At 49.3% G+C, this 22274-nt stretch overlaps 1 protein-coding gene across 2 annotated transcripts; it reads left to right on the forward strand.

Annotated features, from left to right (window-relative positions):
• The first annotated feature begins 9176 nt into the window (after positions 1-9176).
• On the forward strand, positions 9177-19675 carry EIF3D (eukaryotic translation initiation factor 3 subunit D). 2 transcript variants are annotated; one of them, XM_024200568.1, is made up of 15 exons: positions 9177-9282; positions 10337-10470; positions 10917-10962; positions 11411-11547; positions 11649-11734; positions 12196-12268; positions 12463-12578; positions 12800-12932; positions 13690-13837; positions 14083-14213; positions 15143-15228; positions 15550-15679; positions 16127-16269; positions 18095-18375; positions 19519-19675. In XM_024200568.1, the coding sequence occupies exons 2-15, from the start codon at positions 10348-10350 to the stop codon at positions 19530-19532; spliced, it is 1647 nt and encodes a 548-aa protein (XP_024056336.1). In that variant the 5' UTR covers positions 9177-9282; positions 10337-10347; the 3' UTR covers positions 19533-19675. The 2 variants fall into 2 exon arrangements, with proteins under 2 accessions (XP_024056336.1, XP_024056337.1); XM_024200569.1 differs by having other exon boundaries at positions 12466-12578.
• The last annotated feature ends 2599 nt before the right edge of the window (positions 19676-22274 follow it).

Genomic DNA, 22274 nt, shown 5'->3' on the forward strand with positions numbered 1-22274 from the left:
TAACTAAGGCGCCGCTTTTGGAAAATGCGCTGAGGGGAAGTGGCTGCTTCCCCAGCACCCACCCAGCTACACTACTGGTGGGGATCACTGCCGGAGCACTATTTCAGCCCCACATTTTTGGGTCGACCTCCCACAGTGGGAGCTGCAGAGCACTCCCCCGCGACACACAAACACACACACCCTGGTGTTGGGAGGGGAATAGGGGAAAGGACAAAAGAAGCAAGAGAAGAAGAGAAAGGAGGGAGGGATGGAGGAAAAGGTGAAACAAAAAGGACAAACCCCAATGTCCCCAGTGATTCTAAGGGACAAAATCCCAGGTGCAGAATAAAATTCTGCCTCCTTAAGCTCGTGTTTTCCATGCCTAGAATTCAACTGTCACCAGATGGATCAGACTGAACAGGTTTCAAACCTCAAGGAGGCTCTTACCTTCTAAACAGGGACGTCTGCTTTCTAGTACAATCACGAAAAGGGAAGGAGAAAACTCGAAAGAGGTTCCTCCTGCCGCTCACGTACGTGAACCCGAATATTCTCTCAGTCCTCAAAGAGAGACCTCGAGAAAGAGACGTGCTGAAGCAAAGCCACAGGAGTCTCTGAGGTTTCCCAGCCCCTCGCCCCTGTCCTGCCTGGCTGATGTCAGCATCTCTCTGTGAGGTCACCACCTTTGACCAATAGTCTGAGGTGCTGCAAAAGGCCTTTGTGATGTCACTGCCACGCCCCTCCCTTGCTGTGCTAATGTCCTGCCCCTGGCCAGACACTTTGGAGGTTTGAGCTACTCCCTGTGGATCACCCCACTCAAGGAGTGTTCATTTTAGGAAGCAAGCCGACTAGACAGTAAAACCTCAGACGCTGCTCCCAATGCTACACTCAGTTTTTCAGAAATTAGTAGACTTGATGGCCAGAAGAGACCATTAGAGCATCTAATCTGACCCCCTGCATGTCATAGGCCTCCTGTATGACACAATAGCTACTTTGGGGGCAAACACATTCCAGAAAGGCATCTAGTCTTCATTAAATGACATCAAGAGATGGAGAATCCACCACTTTCCTTGGTAGCTTATTCCTGTGGTGAATCGTTCTCACTGTTGAATATTTGTGCTTTATTTGTAATATGAATTTGTCTCTTTTCACCTTCCAGCCGCTGGGTCTTGTTATGCATTTCTCTGCTAGATTAAAGAGCCCTTTAATACCCAATCTTTTCTCTCCATTAAGGCACTTCAACACTTCAATGAAGTCACCTTTCAATCTTCTTTTGATAAGCTAAACAGGTTGAGCTCTTTCAATAGCTCACTAGAAGGTATTTTTCTCCAGCCCTCAGAACATTTGGTGGCTCTTTGCTGCCCCAGCTCCAATTTCACAACATCTTTTTCAAATGAGGACACCAAAACTGGATGCAGTATTCCAATATCAGTCTCACTGATGCCGTGCCACCTCCTGTGATGTTATTGACATAATCTGTAACTGTATAGATCACCGTTGCGACCACTGTGATATATTTGCAGCCAATATTGTATAAAGGTTGTTGTGTAAGGGGTCTATGGAGAGGTTCTGATTGGCTGATTATAATTATGCTATCTGTATATGTGTATCAGTTTTGTAGTTCATGTTATGAATATTGGCTGTATACTGTCTGTATTTCAAACTTGTGCTATGCTTCCAGGGAACACCCCAGACAAGTTGGTGTCAGTTCTGCCTAGCCTGCTTGATGGCCCACTAAGGACCATGAGCTATACAATCGACCCATTGAGAGAAGGCAGATACACCTTGTGACTCAGCAAGGCATGCAGGGAGGGACCTGCCTATGGACAGAACTCTAAGGTTTTTCTATGCAACGTGCTGGATAGAGTGTCCTTGGGACAAAGAAAGCAAAGACCACATGGCAAGAGACTATCTTGCCTCGTCTCCATCTTGTCTTCAATCCTGCTTCATACCTCTGGAGGATCTTTGCTACAAAGTGAAGCTCTATACGAAGCACTGCCCCATCCCAGCTGTGGATGTACTCCAGAGACTTGGGGTCCTTTGAGAGAACCTTTTGTCTTTTACTGGGGTATTGGGTTTCATAACCATTCATCCCCATAACGAGTGGCACTGGCGGTGATATTGGGAAACTGCAGTGTCCACGGGAATTGCTTGTGTGACTTGTGGTTGGCCAGTGGGGTAAAACTGATGTATTCTCTGTTTGGCCGGTTTGGTTTGCCTTAGAGGTGGAAAACCCCCAGCTTTGGGCTCTAACTGCCCTGCTTGAAGCAATGTGTCCTGAATTGTCACTCTCCGTTGGGTCCCACCAGAACCAGCATCATTACACCTCCCTATCCTACTCCCGGCTCTGCCCCTAGGTCTAATGATGGCTTTAGCCCTGTTCACCACAGCATCACACTGGGAGCTCATCTTGAGTGGTTTCTCCCCTCTGGCCCCTAAAGCCTTTCCAGAGTCACTGCTTTCCTGGATGCACTTCCCCATTCTGTAGGTGTGGCCGGCATGCCTTGTTGCTAGGTATAGGACCTTGCATTTGGCTCCCAGCCACTTCCCCTCCTCCAACCACTAGACCCTACCCCCCTTCCATAAGCCCCATAGCTCCCACTTCTCCTCCACTGGGTACATAAAACTACAAGTCCTAGAACTCTTTCCTTTCCCCATCCCACCTCCTGAAGGGGCAGCCAATAGTCCGGCGCCGGTTGGTGATTGACAGGTGCGCGGGCCAGTGGGGGCGAGCCTGTGCCCGGCGCTGGTGGCAGCGGGCGATGGCGGCACTGGGCTGGGAGCGGGCGCTGCGGCTCGTGCTCTGCGCGCTGGCGCTCTCCGTGTGCGCGCTGCACATGGAGAGCTCGCGGGAGTGGGACCCCGGGTACCGGGCCATGTGCGACCTGAGCCCCTCCGTCAGCTGCTCCAAGGTCTTCACCTCCAGGTGCGCGGGGGGGACCGGACCCACGGCATGACTCCCCTTCGTCCATTGCAGCCCCCAGCCCCATGGTATGACTCCCCCTTGCCCCACTGCAACCCCCGGGCCCACTGCACGACTCCCGTCACCTATTGCAACCCCCAGCCCCATTGCATGACTTTCCTTTGCCCCACTGCAACCCCCGGCCCCACGGCATAACTCCCCTTTGCCCTATTGCAACCCCCCGCCCCACGGCATGACCCCCGCTCCCCACTGCAACCCCCGGCCCCATTGCATGACTCCCCTCCCTGCACTGCAACCCCCGGCCCCATTGCATGACTCTCCTCCCCCCACTGCAACCCCCGGCCCCACGGCATGACTCCCCCTTCCCCCATTGCAACCCCTCGCCCCATGGCATGACTCCCCTTCGCCCTATTGCAACCCCCGGCCCCATTGCATGACTCCCCCTTGCCCCACTGCAATCCCTGCTCCCCACTGCAACAGCCCAGCCCCCTTGCATGACCCCCTCTTCCCCCCTTGTATGGCCCCCTTCTCCCCTATTGCAGCCCCAGCACGATTGCATGAACCTCCCCTGCTCCCTACTGCAACACCCCTGTGCTATAGCCCACTTTCCTCAGTCTCTCTGTACAGTGACATCCGTGCTCCTGCCCTCCCTGTGCACTAGTCCCCCAACTGCCCCAGCCCCCCGTGCAATAGCTCTGCTGCCCCAATCCCATGCACTGTCTTCCACCCTGCTGCCCCCTGTGCTGTGCCCACAGCACTATGCCATGCTGCAGCCCCGTGTGCCTATCCCATGGGGCATACCCCGTGTGCCTATCCCATGGGGCATACCCCAGCCTCCTAGGCCCTATGTGCTTTCCCACTCCATGGGAGAGCCCTGTGGTTGTGCATTCTCTGCTTAGTCCTTTCCTGCTGCCTCAGCCCTGCTGATGACCTGGCATCTATGTTTCCAGCCTGTCCCCTTTGTGCTCTGTGTTGCCAGCTCCCCCAGTTTGTTTGGTAGATCCAGAGAGACCCTGAGATCATCTGGTCTGACCTGGTGAGCGCAGGCCAGTCAGTTTCACCCAGTTACCTCTGTGTTGAGCGGGATCAGGCAGAGAACAGGCATAACTGAGGGGGCCCCAATGCCTGAGGCGGCCCCAATGCCTGAGGCCCTCGCGGTGCCAGGGAACGGATTAGCTGAGATGTGCCCAGGTCATCCACGCTGCAGAGGGAGGTGAAGTCTGCCCCAGGGTCCCTGCCAGTCTGAGCTGGGGGAATTCCTCTTCCCAAATCTGGCAACCCTCAATGAGCCGGACCCACCAGCCAAGTGGCTAGAATGTGGTTTCGCGGGAGCTCAGTGCTCTTGCTCAGCTCTCAGAGACAAGGTTTGTCATCTTGGCCCTGGTTTGTACAGCGCCTGGCGCTGTGGGCTGTTGATCCTTCTTTGGCGCTTCTAGGAGTGGCTGTACGGATACCGAAACTGGGGAGTTGAGGTGGGGGGTGAGAAACATTTTTTTAAGATATAGGGAAATGTGGTTATAAAAAAGCAAACATTTGGCAAAGGAATTGGGGGGGGGCACTTGATACTACTTTTCAGTTGGAGGACAGGGGAGCACTTGAAACTACTTTTCATTTCATTTGGAGGCTCTTGAAACTTCTTTTTAAAATGTTTTTGAAGGGTCTGGAGTGAATTGCTGTCCTTTTTAGTAGAGGGGGAAAATGTTCCTGGGGGAAGTGCGGTGGGTGGAGGGAAAGAACCATAGTTAAGTTTACTCAGTCTTCTGCAAACAGCGAGATCGAACACAGGGATGGGACAGAGGTGTATTTGAAGTTATGAGTATTGGCTATGCACTTGTATCGCAATGTGTTTGGTTCTAAGTAGCATTCATGAAGTATTTGGTCAGTTTCTTGAGAAAGGAATTTTCAGATTAAGTGCCCAATCAAGAATCACTTAACTCACAATGGACCTTGGGAGACTCCAATCCACGTATGAGAAGCCTTCCTGGGAACCTTCAAGGTAGCATGTGAGCAATGGCTGCTCTACCTGTAAAGAACTGAGTCATGCATGGACATGTGACTTGCCCATGTGACTCCAAACTCCACCTTGCTGCTGTGCTTTTCCACAGTAAGAACAAAGGGGTCCTTCCACACGGCAGAGGATATAAAAAGCCCTGGAAACCCCTCCATTCGGAGGAACTTTGCTACAAACTGAAGCTCTGAACAATGGCCTGAATGACCCATCCCAGCTGTGGATGTACTCCAGAGACTTGATTTGTGCCTGCAGTTTATTCCATCACTGCTACAAGCCTGAACCAAGAACTTTGCCATTTCTGTATGTAATTGATTCCTTTAACAATTTTAACTCTCCTCTATATTTCTTTCTTTTTATGAATAAACCTTTAGATTTTAGATGCTAAAGGATTGGCAATAGTATGATTTGTGAGTAAGATCTGACTTGTCTATTGACCTGGATGTGGGGCTTGGTCCTTTGGGGTCCTTTGAGAGAACCTTTTTTCTTTTACTGGGGTATTGGTTTTCATAACCGTTCATCCCCATAAGGAGTGGTGCTGGTGGTGATACAAGGGAACTGGAATCTCTGAAGGAATTGCTTGTATGACTTCCGATTAGCCAGTGGGGTAAAACCAAAGTCCTCTCTGTATGGCTGGTTTGGCGTGCTTTAATAGTAAAGGTCACCCAACCTTGGGCTCTGACTGCCCTGCTCCAAGCAATTTGTCCTGAATTGATACTCTCAGTAGCGTCCTGCCAGAGGCCGCATCGTTACAGGGGTCATCCTGGATTACAACTGGGAAGTCTCTGAAGCTCAGGACGCGCTTCCTCAGTTAGGGGAAGTATGTAACCCACACGCCTTATGGGTGTGGTGGTGTGTCCCAGCTAGTGGCACCAAGACCACTTAGAGGGAGAGATAAAACGAGTCTTCTCTACAGCCTTAGCTAACAGCCAGGTGGCTTTTAGCTCATGCTGTAGAGGCCCATGCTCTAAGCTCCAGAGGTCCCCGGTTCGATCCCACCCACCGATGACCGGGATCTGTTAGCGTTACAGAGGCAGCTGCTACCCCAAGAAGGAGAGAGCTGCCATGTCATGCCCGGCCACGAAGAGGTGCCAAGCACCCTTCAGAGCTTCCTGTGATAAACTGTGAACTTTGGACAATAGCGGGGTGGTAGGAAGTGTCACCCCCTTGTGTTGCCCCCAGAGTGTCCTGGGTCAGAGCCCAGTGGGAGGCCCTGGGGTCCCCCACCATCTGCTGCGCCCTTCCCCCCCCGGCTGAAACCCTGACCACTAGGCAACATCCCTACGAGCGAAGGCCATCACGAGGCATCCGTCTTCAAAAGTTTGCAGAGGATGCGGGAGCAGAAAGGGGAGAGAGGATGAGGGTGGCTCTTGGGAAAAGGGAGAGAGGGAGCCTTATGGGAATCTCTTGTTTATTGCCATCAACCCAATGATCAGATCACTGATGCCTAGAATCTTCCTTGACGTGTTGTAATTGATTGGATCTAGATTTTAAAACGGTTCCCACATTTGCAGATGGAGAAATGTCAGCGAGTTGAGTGGAAGGCCAGTGCAAGCTCAGCTAATTATGCAATGTGGCTTATGCCCCATCTAACAAGCTCCTTAAACAATAGCTCCCAATTTTCATTCACATTGTTCCAAAGCCCAAGTCCCCCCACCCTGCGTGGGGAGGCCAAAATTGAAGCCTAAGGGGTGGGGGATGCAGCAGGGGGCTCAGGGCAGGGAGTTGGGGTGCAGGAAGGATGTGGGATGCAGCAGGGGGCTGAGGCAGGAAGTTGGGGTGTGGGGTGCACGAGGGAGTGCGAGGTGTGGCAGGGGGTTGGGGTGTGGGGTGCAGGCAGGGGGCTCATGGCAGGGGGTTGGGGTGCAGGACAGCATTGGGCTCTGGCCCGGAGCCACTTACCTAGAGAAATAGCCCCGCAGGCCGTGTGTTTGAGACCCCTGGCCTAGACAGAGCACTCAGGTATTTCCATCAGCCTGCTCAATGGCAAATGCAGCCACCCAAAGAAGTGAAGAAGAATGGAAGTGAAAGAGTAAAGCTAGACCATCCGCTGAGCTACTGCAATCAAGTGAGCAGAGCCAGGGAGAGAAGAGGGAGAACTTGAAGGTGGCTGGCGGCAGTAGGGAGGAGAAGCAGTTTGGGAGCCAGGAGAGGAGAAATAAATAGTTAATAACAAATGCTGCCGGCTTTCTCTCGTGTGGTGAAGGGTTGAAAAGGGGTCTCTTTGCTATCAGGCTAAACTTTAAAATAGCTGTGTATGATTCGGGGGAGGGGTCTATAAAGGTAAGAGGTCACTCTAGGGGTTTGATGTCCCAGATTCTGGGGCTATTGCCTCCTTCTACCAGCTGATCTCAACCCAGCAATTCCCTCAGGTGGTAGCAGTAGTGAGCTCTTGTCCTCCTTTTCTGGATGAGCCACCAGAAAAAGGACACGATACATGTGGCCAAGGCAATAGAGGCAGTGTTGCCTGTTAATATGGCTCTTGTGGGGGAGCACGGCAGGTTACTTTGGACTAGGTAGGAGCCACATGTCTGCACATTCCGAGGCTCCAGAGACCTCTCTCCAGATCCCAGAGCTTCCTCAGAGTCCTAAAGAGCCAGATGGAATCTGGCCTCTCTCCCCACACCGCAGCAGTCCAGAAAAAGTTGTGTAGACATGTGTCCTCTCCCGCCGCACTCCCCTGTTGGTGACTAATGCAGTCACAGAGTCCAGGCTCGGTGTCATGCATTCCTCTGGGCTGGGACAAGCAGGAGGACGTGAGCTGCAATGGATCCTCCTGTGCATGGGCTGAGTGGGCAACCTCTCTCCTGCCATCTCTGGTTTCCAGCCCACAGGCAGTAAGGAGAAGGTGATGCACTTACCCCAAAGGTGGGGGTGGGAAGAAGCAGAGTGAAGAGATCAGAGCGCCATCCCATAGCATTCCTCCTAGAGTCTCTCCAACCACCACCTGGCGCTTTCCTGCCATAGGCCGCAGCCCCTAGGTTCCACAGGGAATTTCTGAATTAACCCTCTAGAAAGCTGCCTCTGGCTTCCTACAAGCTCTCACATGGCCCTGTCACGAGAGGTAAGGAATAAGGTCCTGCCTCCCCCAACTGCTCGGGGGAATCCTCTCAGAGAATCAGTGCAGGGCTTTATGCAGCTCAACAAACAGATCCCTTTGTGTGGTGTTGGCAAGAGGCTGCACCCCCCTATGCAGCTCTTTTTAGAGCAACATTAACTCCCACAGGGATTTCTGCTCTACATGCTCCAGGCCTGAGGGAAGGATTCTGTGGAAAACAGGCCTTTCCCTTGCTCCAATCCAGGCTCTGCTGTTCTGATGCTGCAGAGGCTTGAAGGTTCCTGGAGAGTATGCTGCAACGCCAGCAATCCCATGGTGCCTCAGCCCTCGGGACATGTTCTCTTTCTCCCCCACCACCTTGCAATGGAGGGAAGAAAGGGACACAGGAGATGGAGTCTCTCACTGCAGGATGGGTGATCTGCAAGCCAGGAACACAAGTGTGGACTCAGGGGAATGCTGTGCTGCGGTGTATGTGCCCTGCAGGATATAACTTGTGAAAGGAAGCAACACTGCTCTTGGCAGCGGAATCTGGGCAATAAGGAAGAGGAGTTGGAAATTCTCCCTGGGGAGGGGAAATGGGGAAACCTGGGGGGACGATGCGTATGACTGGAATGTTCTTGTCGCTGGTTACAGCCCACTGAGGTAGGGGAGAAAGGGTACAAAAAGTGGTGGGCAGGGAGGTGGTTCTCAAACTGTGGGTCAAGACCCCAAAGTGAGTTGCAACCCCATTTTAATGGGGTCACCAGGGCTGGCTTATCCTTAGATTAGGCCCTCACTCCCACAGCTTGGGTCCTAGCTCAGCCTTCCAAGGGCACATGGGCCCCGAGCAGCCTCAACCCCCTCCAGCTACCCCGCATTGCAGGACTAGCCTGGGCGGGTGGAAGGGAAGCAATGCATTATGGGACACGGGGATATGCAGGGCGCAGGGCAGGGCTCGGTGCATTGTGGGAATGGATGGTGATGACACGCAGTGCACTGTGGGAAATTGGGGGACTGACTGCGCTCTCGCTCTCTCTCCCCCACTTGGAGCCAGCCTCGAGACTCGGGTGGTCTTTCTAGCCTGGCTCGTAGCGAGCTCTCGGCGCTCTTTGACGTCCTACAATGACGTGTGCTCTTTTCGTTTACGACAGCCCTGGCGTTCTTTTGTGCTTTACGGTAACACTGTCTCCCCTGCTTTTACGACAGTTCGTCCGGGGGCGGGCGCGGGGTGATGACGTGTGTGACTGTGTGCGCGTTGCCCAAGCCCAGTCTTTCCGGCAGCCGGCACCCCGGCCCGCTCGCATCTGCCTCCATCGGGACCCGGCCGGGCCCCCGCAGGTGAGGGGGGCGCGCAGGGCTCCGGCCGGGACAGGCGCGCGAGGCCCCACGGGCGGCTCGGAGTCGGCTGGGCCCGGATCCGCCCCGGACACGGACCCCCGGCCCAGAGGCCGCCTCCCGCGGGGAGCCCAGGCCTCGCCGGGCCTGCTGGGGCCTCAGCCCGCGGGACGGGACCGGCCCGCGCGGCTTCTGCCCTGGCTGGGACAGAGGCCCGGCCTCCCCGCTGGGCTGCTCGGCTGGACCCTGGTTCCCGGGCACGGCTCCCGCACACGCGGAGCCGGGCCCTGCCGCTCCGCTGAGCCGAGTGACCATGTGCGGTGCGGGGCTGCTGGCTCGTCGCTTGTCACTAACCAGCGGGACTCGCTGCTGCGGCACCTACCCATGACCCAACATGTAGGCCCATATCCTCGAAGGTGTTTAGGTGCTTAGCTCCCGCTGATTTGAGTGAGCATTAGATGCCTAAATACCTTTGAGGATCTGGGTCTTAGTGACACAGGATTAGGTGTTTCTGTGAATAAGGATAGCTGCTTCAATGACACTAGCTAGGACAATAAATAACTATAAGGACAGTAGATCCCCAAGCATAAAGGCATAAAGTGATCTCCAGCTGTGATCAGAAAGAAACATCCATCAGGGGAAATAATTGTGCTATTATGCACAGTAAAGATAGAAATTAAACCTTTTTTTCTGGGGCTTTTTATATTGCCATTGGCAGAGGCAGGTTACTTGACTATTGATCAGTTTTATCTAACAGTTCAGTTCAGGTGATAAGATTCTTACACAGGGAAGTAATTATTACATTACATACTGACAATGCTGTCAGCTCCTGAGACCTTCATCTTTTCCTTGACCCCAGAAATTCTGGGCAATCACCCTAACTCTGGAAACTTCTGTGTGTGTGGCCTCATTAAAAATCTTATCACCTACTCTTGTCTTTTGAATGGGCATCATTGCCCAGTCAGTGTCAGATTAAGTTTCCGAGCAGCCTCATCTTAAGTCTTGTAGCGTTAAAATGTTCCTAACACTTGACCATCCCCACCCCATTTTTTTAAAGGATTTTAGAAGATGGCTAAATTCATGACACCCGTGATCCAGGACAATCCCTCGGGTTGGGGTCCATGTGCTGTTCCAGAGCAGTTCAAAGATATGCCATATCAGCCCTTCAGCAAAGGAGATCGTCTGGGAAAGGTACCTGTGCTAATGCTGCTAAATGAATCACTGGAGCAATCAGTTAATGTCCATGGCAATTCCTGTTAGCTGTTCTTGTCATGTTGGCGGTCTGAGTCCTGTACTGTTCCTTACAGTGCCCCTACACACACACACACACACATACCATTGGTGCTCTGCCCCTTATAGCTTCATTATCCCCTATTGCAGTTGCTACAAGAAGTGGTATATGAACCGTGACCTCTTGATAGTGTGTGTAAGCAGAGTGGGGAATTTGAAAGAATATTGATAGTCATAAAATGATTGTAAGTTATGTTCTGGAACATAAAGCACTAACTGCTCTCGCTGAGTGGCATCCATCTGCATTAAGAGATTATGAGATTGTGGGGAGAGTGTTTAAAATGTTGGTTGACACACACTCATCAACTTTGTTTCCTGTTGTCTTTTTTTTTTATTATTATTATTAGGTTGCAGACTGGACGGGAGCCACTTATCAGGACAAGAGATACACGAGTAAGTGCTATTTTGGTGGCTGCTCTTGTCTGAGATACTTCATATGAGGTTTCTTCAGTCATCATCCCTGCTTCCCTCTCTCATCACTGTCTTTAGTGGTGTCTACGAAATCTGTGTCCTACAAATCTCCATCAAGTGAGAGAAGTTTCTTGAACTCAGAAGTGGGCCCTACCCTTGGAGAGAGGCACTTGGGGCTGTCTCCATCCTTCGGTGTTGCTCCTGGCTTTGAGCTTCGGTGTTGCTCCTGGCTTTGAGCTTCGGTGAAAGGGAACTTGTCTGGGAGGATGGGGGACCCTCCCCCATTGGGCTGCTCTAAGAGAAAAGCCCTACCTCTGGTTTCAAGCTCGGGTGAGCCAAGTGACAGGGCGGGAGTGCTAACTCTGAGTTCTTCTCATGAAGCTTGGTTTGCAGACGGGCAGCAAGATAATTTGGGTCATTGTGTCCTCAGATAAGTACTCATCGCAGTTTGGTGGGGGAAGCCAGTATGCGTATTTTCATGAGGAGGATGAGACCAGCTTCCAGCTTGTGGACACAGCACGTACACAGAAGACGGCATACCAAAGGAATCGTATGAGATTTGCACAGGTATCTTGCACATTTCCTGAAACCTTTCTGAAACAGTGGAATTGCTGTAAAGATCTCATTTATAACCTGAACATCTGTTCCCTTCTCTTCCTCATTCTCAGAGGAATCTTCGGCGAGACAAGGACCGCCGGAACATGCTTCAGTTCAACATGCAGACCCTGCCTAAGAGCGCCAAACAGAAGGAGAGGTGAGGGCCCCAAACCTGAACTCGCTGCTGGTATTGGAGTCTATGATCAGGTGTCTAGGTTTGCTAATTGGCTTCTGTCAATTGAGTTATTGTAACAAAAACCCAAGACTTCAAGACAGGTCTTTTGCTAGGCTCTGCTGTGGTTTGAAGTGCTGGTTTCATGTGATGATTGTGGAACCAACAGGGTTTTCTAAGCCAAACTCAGGAAAAGAAATTACTGTTGTAAAAGTAGCATGTGCACCTTCTGAATGCTGTGGTGCAATCTTCAAAGGCTGGGTTGTCCCACTGAAGTTGCCATTTTCAAAGAGTCATTGAGAGCAGAGTTCCTAGTTACAGTGCCTCAGCCAGCTGTGGGGTCTAGTCGTTCAGCAGATGCTCTCAGTGACTTGGGAAGGTGGGAGTGCTGGGGACGCGCCATTGGGACTATTTCTCATGAGGTTGTCACATTCCTCTATTTACAGAGACCGTCTACGTCTACAAAAGAAATTTCAGAAGCAGTTTGGGGTGAGGCAGAAATGGGACCAAAAATCACAGGTAAAGTAAACTGATTTTTAACTATACTGTTTGATCAGTTTCTCTGGCTGCTCTTATTATACAGACCTCGGTGTACCCTGTTCCCTGTGGTAGCATTCCTCTAACCCGCTCCTCCTGCTGCTGTTCTCACACAAATCCTGATGTGCTGTGTCTCTCTATTTCTTTGTCCATCTGCCCTTCCTCTGGCCACACAGCAGAAGCCTCGCGATTCTTCTGTTGAAGTTCGCAGTGACTGGGAGGTGAAGGAGGAGATGGATTTCCCGCGGCTGATGAAGATGCGCTATCTGGAGGTATCAGAGCCACAGGACATGTGAGTTAAAGACAGCTAGGGCCCCTGTGGGTATTTCTTTTGGCATAATCTGTGTGGAAAGGGATGGGTACTGGCTTGTGATCCAGTTTCATGAAGTTCCTTTTGGAGGAGGTGCACAAAGTCAGTAGAAATACTCCTGCCAGTCACTGTTGCCCCTTGACACTCCGAGATGGGGTTATTTGTGCTAGTGTCTCATGACTACGCTCCCATTATGTCTTCAGAGAGTGCTGTGGCGCCTTGGAATATTATGACAAAGCCTTTGACCGCATTACGACAAGGAATGAAAAGTCCCTGCGAAGCATCAAGCGCATCTTTCACACTGTCACCACTACTGATGACCCAGTCATTCGCAAGGTATAATTGTCCTTCCTGCCCATCGGCTCACAAGATACACTAGTATGTATCTTACAGTGTGATATTCTTTGGACCCTGCGGTTCCCAGTCTGTTGTAAGCCAAGGGGTCCAAGATGGTCCTGCTTTCTGGAGCGAGAAGAGATTAACAGAAATAACCCAGGACCCAACTCTTTAGACAACAGAAATTTGTGATCTCCATAGCAAAGGGAATGGTATTGGCCAAGGCAGGAACTCATTAACACATGGATAGATATCAGCCAAAGGAAAGCTCTGTTCTGGAAGGGCAGATAGGCAGACCTACAGGCAAGAAGTATGATGGAGAAGAAAAATGTCAGGGTCACAGATCTCATTCCCAAGATTTCTGGTCTTGAGAGGAAAGGATAATTCTTGAGAGTGTTGATGAAGTGAGGGACAGAGGATAAAGAACTTATTCTCGTCCTTGCAGATGCAGGTCTCCCTTCTGCTCTAAGTTCTGTCTTTTCTCCCCAACTTGCTTGGGCATTTTCAGGGCTGGATTTTCTGGGCAGCATTTGTCTGCCCAACTTGTTGAATGAGTTCAGATAGGATCAGTAGCATCTGACATGTTTGTGTCCAGATCTCATTGGTGTGCGTCAGAGTCTTGTATCAGCCCAGCCTCCAGAGTCCAGAAGAAAGGAATCCGTGTCTGGTTTGCTAAGGCTGCAGTTTACTTTTGGGTGGTGGGGGGAAGAATGTATGCTGTCTTCGCTCACACTCTTCCCTCTGTCTCCGTCTGCAGCTGGCGAAGACCCAGGGGAATGTGTTTGCCACAGACGCCATCCTGGCCACACTGATGAGCTGTACTCGGTCTGTGTATTCCTGGGACATCATTGTCCAGAGAGTTGGATCCAAGCTCTTCTTTGACAAGAGGGACAATTCTGACTTTGGTGAGGAGGTTGCTAGGATCAAGGTTGGGCAAGGGGACAAATTACAGCTTTTTGCATTTGGTGTTCCTTACCCCCTATAAGTCAATATTACATCTCAAGTGTCCACGCTGTGTCTGGAGCAACCCAACTGCTGCACTACCTGCATGTGCTTTGAACAGCTTTGGGGCACAGTATGAGGGTTGAGTGTCCTTTTCAGAGGGGTAACTATCCTCCTGATGATCGTTTGACCTTGGCTTTTTTCCCAGACTTGCTGACAGTGAGTGAAACTGCTAACGAACCACCACAGGACGAGGGCAACTCCTTTAATTCACCTCGCAACCTGGCCATGGAAGCAACCTACATCAACCACAACTTCTCCCAGCAGTGTCTGAGAATGGTAAGAGGCAAGTGGGCTTCGCAAAGCCTGTCATGCAGACAGTACTGTGGAAGACTGAGTCTGCAGGTCTGGAACTTACTATTAATATCAATGCTGGAGCAGCCTCTTATTAGAGCAAGAGGCACCATTATTGGCAAGGTTACTTTACATAGAAATCATTCCAATTTGGGGTGTGTGGATTAACTTTATGGAGATGGGGGGGTTTATAGGGAGAACACCCCTCTTCTTCATGGAGCATTCCATGAACTGAACCAGTCAGGACTGTGACAGCATAGAGGCAAATTAAAATGCTCTGTGGAACGCTGGATGCTGATTGGCTGAGGGAAAGAGTCTCTAGTTCCAAGGGGAGAGGGGAGGGGAGTGGCTGATAGTGATGTAGACAAATTGGAGAAAGTCCAGAGAAGAGCCACAAAAATGATTAATGGTCTGAAAAATGTGACCTATGAGGAAAGATTGGCGGTGGGCGGGAGTGGATGGAAAAGAGAAAACTGACAGGTGACATAGTTTTCAAGTACATAAAAGGTTGTTATAAAAAGGAGGGTGATAAATTGTTCTCCTTAACCACAGAGGACAGGATAAGAAGTAGTGGGCTTAAATTGCAGCAAGGAAGATTTAGGTTAGACGTTAAGAATAACTTCCTGTGGGGGTAGTTAAGCAGTGCAACAAATTATGTAGGCAGGTTGTGGAATCTCCGTCATTGGAGGTTTTTAAGATCAGGGTAGACAAACACCTGTCAGGAATGGTCTACTCTAGATAATACTTAGTCCTGCCTCAGAGCAGGGGACTGAACTAGGTGACCTATTGAGGTCCCTTCGGGTCCTACGTTTCTATGATTTTATTATTCATATCTATGATTGTGTTTCTGATCAGCTGCCTTAATTCTCTCAAGTTGTTGGGCTTCTCGTGATCTGTCCTGGCTTTCTCTGCAGGGGAAGGAAAAATACAAGTTTCCCAACCCAAACCCATTTGTGGAGGATGACATGGATAAGAACGAAGTGGCCTCTGTTGCATACCGGTGTGTTGTTTGCTTCAAGCATGTGCATAGGTTTGGGGAGGGAGGTTCAGAACAGGGGTGGACTGTGACTTCTATTAACAGCTTGCCTAGGGTGGTGTGACTGAAGTTTTATTTCCCATGGGCATTGCCATACTCTGTGATGAGAGAGATTCTGGGACTTATGCTTCAGGCTGGTATCTCTCACCTTCATATTGGGTTTGAAGGAAGAGGGGTGAAATCCTCACTGTGGGCTGATAGGGGAGGAAGGGAATGGCTTTTGTGAGTGCTGAAGTGGATCCAGGAGTGTGGGGGTGGAGAATAACAGAGATTCTTTGCTTGCAGGTACCGAAGATGGAAGCTGGGAGATGACATAGACCTGATTGTCCGTTGTGAACACGACGGAGTGATGACAGGAGCTGGCGGAGAAGTGTCATTCATCAACATCAAAACACTGAACGAATGGGATTCCAGGGTGAGGGAGAACCAGAAACCAAACCTCTCTAGCTCCTCCATTGATGTCTGATGTACCAGGTACAGCAGGCAAGACATGAGACAAGCTGCTTGCGTTACCCCATGTATCTGTTATGTCATTACATTCCATCAGAAGAGAATGACTGCAGAGGACCAGCAGTGCCAGCTAAACTGACTCTACATCTCCCAGGTGCTGGGTAGTCTGTTTGAACCCTCTTCCAGGCTCCTGCGTTCCATGTGATAGCCAGTCCGATGGAGCTCTCCCTTGACTTTTTTCCCCAACCAGCACCCTATATACTGGCCAATACTCCAGAATCAGGAAGTCCTTTTAAGCTTCCCATCTTTTCTCTGCATAGTATCATTGGGTAGCTCACTATGTGTTCTCATCATAGTTGCAGAAATAAGTGCACCCATGGTTTGTTGACTGTGGTTTGACCTCTCATTTCAGCATTGCAATGGAGTAGACTGGCGTCAAAAGCTAGATTCTCAGAGAGGAGCTGTGATTGCCACCGAGCTGAAAAACAACAGTTACAAATTAGCCCGCTGGACATGTTGTGCGCTGCTGGCTGGATCGGAGTATCTTAAACTTGGGTGAGGCCAATATAAGATTTGCCTGTCAAGGACCTTCTAAGTGCTTTTGCTGTCGTGTGTGTGTCTGTGTGTGAGTGAGAGAGAGCTGTTTTTAGGAGCTGTGTAATCACAGAATTCCCTCCCATTTTTATTCTGTTTGGCAAACCAAAAACTTCTTTTGAATATATTTTAGCATTGGTGACTGGGGCAGAATGGGGTACAACGCAGACTGTGATTTGGGGCAAGCTGCTTCCCCACAATGTCCTGCTGACTGACCTGGAAAGACCACCTGTACATGTGATAGTGGAGTTCAGTCTCCATGGCCCATTCAGTTCTTGGCTTCTCTGCTGAACGTGAGAAATAATTATAGTGATTAATGTGGTACCGATTTAGATCTTAACTGAGACCCCCGGCACATTCTCCAGTGATGTATTGGTGGGGGCCTGTGACTTGAAACTGGCAACTTAAAAGTGAATGGCCCTATGTCCCATTACTGATCTCCTGAGCAATCCATTCCTGATGTTAGCCTCTCCTTCTTCCAGTCCCCAAAGCACCTTAGCCAAGTGGCTTTTTCCTTGTTTGCTTCATAATGTTGGCACGGAGTTGATGCAGTTCTCTTAATTAGAACCCCCTCTGCTGGCCAGCCGACCTAGTCAGCTGCACAACAGAAGCTGTGGGTGCTGGTTTGTACCATGTATAATTCTCTTTCATTAACATTTTAAATCAACTTTGTTGCTGCTATACACTTTCTCTTTAACATTTTTTTAATTGGTGGTGACTGGGTGTTTAAAATAAGATGCTTGATATTTTAAATCTAGCTTCTTTGCAGTCTCTCTGGTTTCTGTCCATGTGACATGCAGCTGCCTCAGACTAATCTGTTGATTGAATCAGAACTCCCTGTTAATGACTCCTTATTGTTAAAACTCTTAAGTCTTTCCTGTTTGTGGGACCCGGGAATCATCTCCTTTATCACCTCTTTTGTCTTGGATGATGGAGGCTTAGCAACCCTCTGTTTTACTCTGACCTGGTCTACATTACAGAGTTGGGTCTACATAAGGCATCTTGTGTTGACCTAACTCTATAAGCATCTACACTACAACGTAGCTCCCACTGATGTAAATCGCCCACTATATCGCCTTAATAACTCTACCTCCGTGACAGGTGTAGTACTTAGGTCGATGTAGTTAGGGTGACACAGTGTCCATATAGACACTAAGTATCAGATGGGTAGCCGTGTTAGTCTGGTTCTATAAAAAGCAACAGAGAGTCCCGTGTCTGACGAAGTGGGTATTCACCCATGAAAGCTTATGCTCCAATACATCTGTTAGTCTTAAAGGTGCCACAGGACTCTCTGTTGCATCATATAGACACTGCGTTACTTACATTTCCTCTTGACTGTCAGCCCCACCAGGAGCCCCCCTGCTGCTGGGGCTGACCGCCCAAGCTGTGAGCCCTGAGGTCGGGGCGGGGCTCCAGCCTGTGGGGCGGTGGGGCTCCAGCCATCACTGCCCCACACAGTTACGTCAATGGAAGTGCTCCTGGTAAGGACACGCACCGCCGATAGAAGGACCATAGTGTGGTGTGAAACACTGCTTAATTACTGCAGTGGCTGTACATTGACTTGACTTAATTTGGTAGTGTAGACAAGCCCTCAGTTACTGTCTGAGACACAGGAATGGCTCCCCACCAGGGAGTCCTGTCCATTTTCCCCTTTGAAGTGGGGGGTTGATTCCTGCAGCTCAGCCCAGAAGTTAAAATCTAAGTGATCACCTCATTTTGGTGACTTCCCTGTGAAGTCTGGGCTGGGGCATTGAATTTCCTGACCTTTTTTGCCTTTCCTCCCCAGGTATGTGTCCCGTTACCACGTAAAGGACTCTGCGCGCCATGTGATCTTGGGCACACAGCAGTTCAAGCCTAATGAGTTCGCCAGCCAGATTAACCTGAGTATGGAGAACGCGTGGGGCATCCTGCGCTGCGTCATTGACGTCTGCATGAAACTGGATGAGGGCAAATACCTCATCCTCAAAGACCCCAACAAGCAAGTGATCCGTGTTTACAGTCTCCCTGATGGTACCTTCAGCTCTGATGAGGAGGATGATGATGAAGAAGAGGAGGAGGAAGAGGAAGGTCTGTAGAATGCTCAGGGGCTCTGGTGCTCAGTGACTAAGGGCTGAGAGAAAGGGGGTAATGTAACTGGGGGATTAGATCTCAGAATTTCCAAGCTGCCTATCAAGGTGAGAGGTGGTGTGTGGAGAGTACAGTCACTGTGGGTCATTCGATCAGTGGTGAAAGCAGAGTAAAAGTGTTAACTACTCCCAGAGACTGGAAGGATAATGAAATAAATACAAAGGAACCTAGAGAGATCTAAAAACATGAGAAGACAGTTGCGACGAGTCTCACCATGGGGGGAGGGGAGGGAACTAATTAATCTGAGAGGAAAACATAATCTGAAACACTGAGTGGAAGAGGGAGTCACTTGGAAAGGAAAGCTCAGCTCAGTAATACTGTGACATTGAGGGGTGGTAGTGATTGATTTCAGCACAAATGGCAGGTGCTCAGTGCTACTGAGACTCAAGCCATTATCATGACATTTTAGATAAAGAGGAGGAAATCCAAAGTAAGACATTAAAAATGAGTGGCTAGACCAATTAAGCTAATGAGTCCATTTCAAATGGATGACTGGAAAGCGAGTGCGGATGCACTAGTCATGCAGACTGGGAGACTTTCTATAAGGAAGGAAGATCCAGACCCTTGCCTGGGGCAAGTGCTGGCTTGCCACTCCACTACCTGAAACAATCCCTGATCTCTGGCATGTGCCCCTCATGTTCTATCTCCACTGTGGGAGGCAAGCTGACTTGAAACTCATGTTCACGGGATAGTTAAAAAGGTCTTAATGCTGTTTGTAGACTTGGGCAAATCTGTTGGACTTGGATCTGTTCACTTTTTGAAGGTTTTCTGAACAGTCATAATAGCTAGAGACATTTTTTTTAATTAAAGTTTTTAAGATTCTCAAGTGAATCATGCAGCAACAAAAATCATCTGTAGCAATTTATGTGGTCATGTGATTTTACTGTAGATGTGGCCCTAATGAACAGTCTTGTACTGGGTGAAAAGGGCAGGCAAGATTGTGACATGAAGAGTAAAAGATATTACATGTCTTTTTATTATATTATTTTTTATTATTATTATTATTATTATTGTGGCATTTTCTCGGGGGAGGGGGTGTCTGCCGCTGCATTGTTCCACTACAACCTCTTTTCTCTCTTTCAGAGGAAGAGAGCTAAACCCTGTGGTCAGGGAGCAGGGGCTTCAGTGACCAAATGCTCATCTCACCCTGTGTTGTTGGTGGGTGGAATCTTAGCTGACCCTTTGCACCGTGCTCATTTACAAGTATAACAAACGGAATAAAGAGTTTTGTTCTGTTTAATGAGTTTGTTGTTCATTGTCTTATGGATAAATATGTTATACGCCAATACATCTACCTTACAGATGTGGTGTGAAAAGAAATCCTGGGACGAAAGCAGCCATTGAAATGGCAAGTGAGCTGTTGTAATAAAGTATGCTGTCTTCTCTGCCACCATTTTGTGCTAGTGTTTTCCTGCTTCACCCAGTTAGGAAGAGGTGAGCATTCTTCTCTACTGCAGTAAAGGAAAGAGAGGTTAAACAGTTTTTCCTCTTCTCCCTGGTACAATGAGTGGTGATATCAGAGACCTGAGAGCATCTGAAATATGTGTAACTATCGGTCCCCCTTTCTGACTGAGAGCATGCTGGTATAGAGCCACTATGAGTATTAGCTCCTCTGACAGCTTGTAGTTTCGGCACATCAAAAAGTGCCCTAGATTGGGGTTTCTCCCATGAAGGAATTCCCAGTCAAGCTAATGTAGATGTCTCAGTTGTGTGCAGATGGGGTTGGTACTAATAGTTTTGGCAGGCTGAACTGGTTGGATGAGGGTACTGCAGGGTTTTCTCTATCCCACCAGTTCCCCTGTGGCCTTATGTCTTATCTGGTGCAGGGAAAAGAACGTGCTAATCTTCAGGTTGTAAGTGTAAAAAATGGGGAATGGTTTCAGAGGGGTAGCCGTGTTAGTCTGTATCAGCAAAAACAACAAGGAGTCCTTGTGGCACCTTAGAGGCTAACAAATTTATTTGGGCATAGGCTTTCGTGGGCTAAAACCCACTTCATTAGATGCATGGAGTGGAAAATACAGTAAGCAGTATAAATATTACAGCACATGAAAAGATGGGAGTTGCCTTACCAAGTTGGGGGTCAATGCTAACGAGGCCAATGCAGTTAAGGTGGAAGTGGCCTATTCTCAATAGTTGACAAGAAGGGGTGAATATCAAGAGAGGGAAAATTACTTTTTGTAGTGACCCATCCACTCCCAGTCTTTATTCAGGCCTAAGCTGATGGTGTCCAGTTTGCAAATTAATTCCAGTTCTGCAGTTTCTCGTTGAAGTCTGTTTTTGAAGTTTTTTTTGTTGAAGAATTGCCACTTTGAAGTCTGTTATTGAGTGTCCAGGGAGACTGGTCACCCTACTAGGAGAGCACTTCAGACAGCAAGTGTGAAAAATCGGGAGGGGAGTGGGGGGTAATAGGCGCCTATATAAGACAAAGCCCCAAATATCGGGGCTGTCCCAATAAAATCGGGACATCTGGTCACCCTATCTCCTACTGGTTTTTGAATGTTACAATTCTTGATGTCTGATTTGTGTCCATTTATTCTTTTGCGTAGAGACTGTCCGGTTTGGCCAATGTACATGGCAGAGGGGCATTGCTGGCACATGGCATATATCACATTGGTAGATGTGCAGGTGAACGAGCCCCTGATGCTGTGGCTGATGTGGTTATGTCCATGATGGGGAGTTTAATTCCAGGCTACTGTCAATAGGTTGCTACTCCCCTGCCTCCCAATGTACTGGTGTATTAGTGGAAGGAGGTACTAAATACCATTTCATTAGCACTTTTGATCCCAAAGTGCTTTTCAATTTAATACATAGCACTCATTTTGCCTGCCACAGAGGCCTAACTGCCTCTGCCATTCAAGAGTGCCACCCTCTTAATAATGCAATGTATTACCAGTCCTACTTTGGTTAGTGTGTCTACAGCTGTAATAGTGGAACCTCTTAGGGCAAACTACTTCCCCTGAATTTGCTGCCAGGTGTGTATACAGTACTTCCCTTGCTTTAGATCATACAGATGGAATGCTGGTCTGCTCTTCTCTCCCTGCACCAACCTCTTCCAGCAAGAGTTACTTCTCAGCCTCCTGCAAAAAGATTTCACACAGGCCTGAAATTCAGCTCCCTTCCAGATGCATCAGGCTGTGCCCCCTCTCCATGAGTTACCCTAGACTCCTCTTCGTCCTGGAAAGAAGAATTTGCCCCCTTAGCCTTACTGGTTGGGGGCAGTGTTATGCAGAGGCCTGCACTCTCAATTGTCCAAGGTATCAAAAGTCCAACTCGCCCTGTTACATACAATTGTTTACAAGTCAGCAAAGTTGGACACGAATAGACTAGTACAACCTGGCTTGTTTACATTAAAAGAACTGTGATAAGGGGTCAAGTTGAGGTAATAAGAGAATGAGCAAAGTCTAGAAATTAGAGAAAACATTTATAGTTTAATCACTGATGTGTTTTGATTGGTTAGTGGTAATGGGAGAAGGTTGCCATTCCTTTGACATTGTTTATTTTGGGGTTCACTAAATGAGAGCAAGCAGGGGAGATACAAGAAGTGAGCTTTTGGATTGTAGATGTCATTGTCTCCTAGGCTTCACCATCACACAGTGGGGCTTTCTGGATCTTGAGGGACTTCCAAACTGGGCCAGAAAGTGGGACCTAGATGACATGACTCCCCTCGCCCCACATACTTTGGCTAGAGCTAAATCCCAAACAACACCTGGAATGCGAGGCTAGGGATCCTGCTGTCACCCCCACCCTCGTATCATATTCCTTATCCACTTGATTTCTTCTCTTTCTCAGCCTTCTGTCTAAAGAGAATCTGGTTTAGGCAGTGGAGGCAATTCCATCTT

This window comes from Terrapene carolina, unplaced genomic scaffold, assembly GCF_002925995.2.
Source record: "Terrapene carolina triunguis isolate 2854851 unplaced genomic scaffold, T_m_triunguis-2.0 Scaffold247, whole genome shotgun sequence".
NCBI lineage: Eukaryota > Metazoa > Chordata > Testudines > Emydidae > Terrapene > Terrapene triunguis.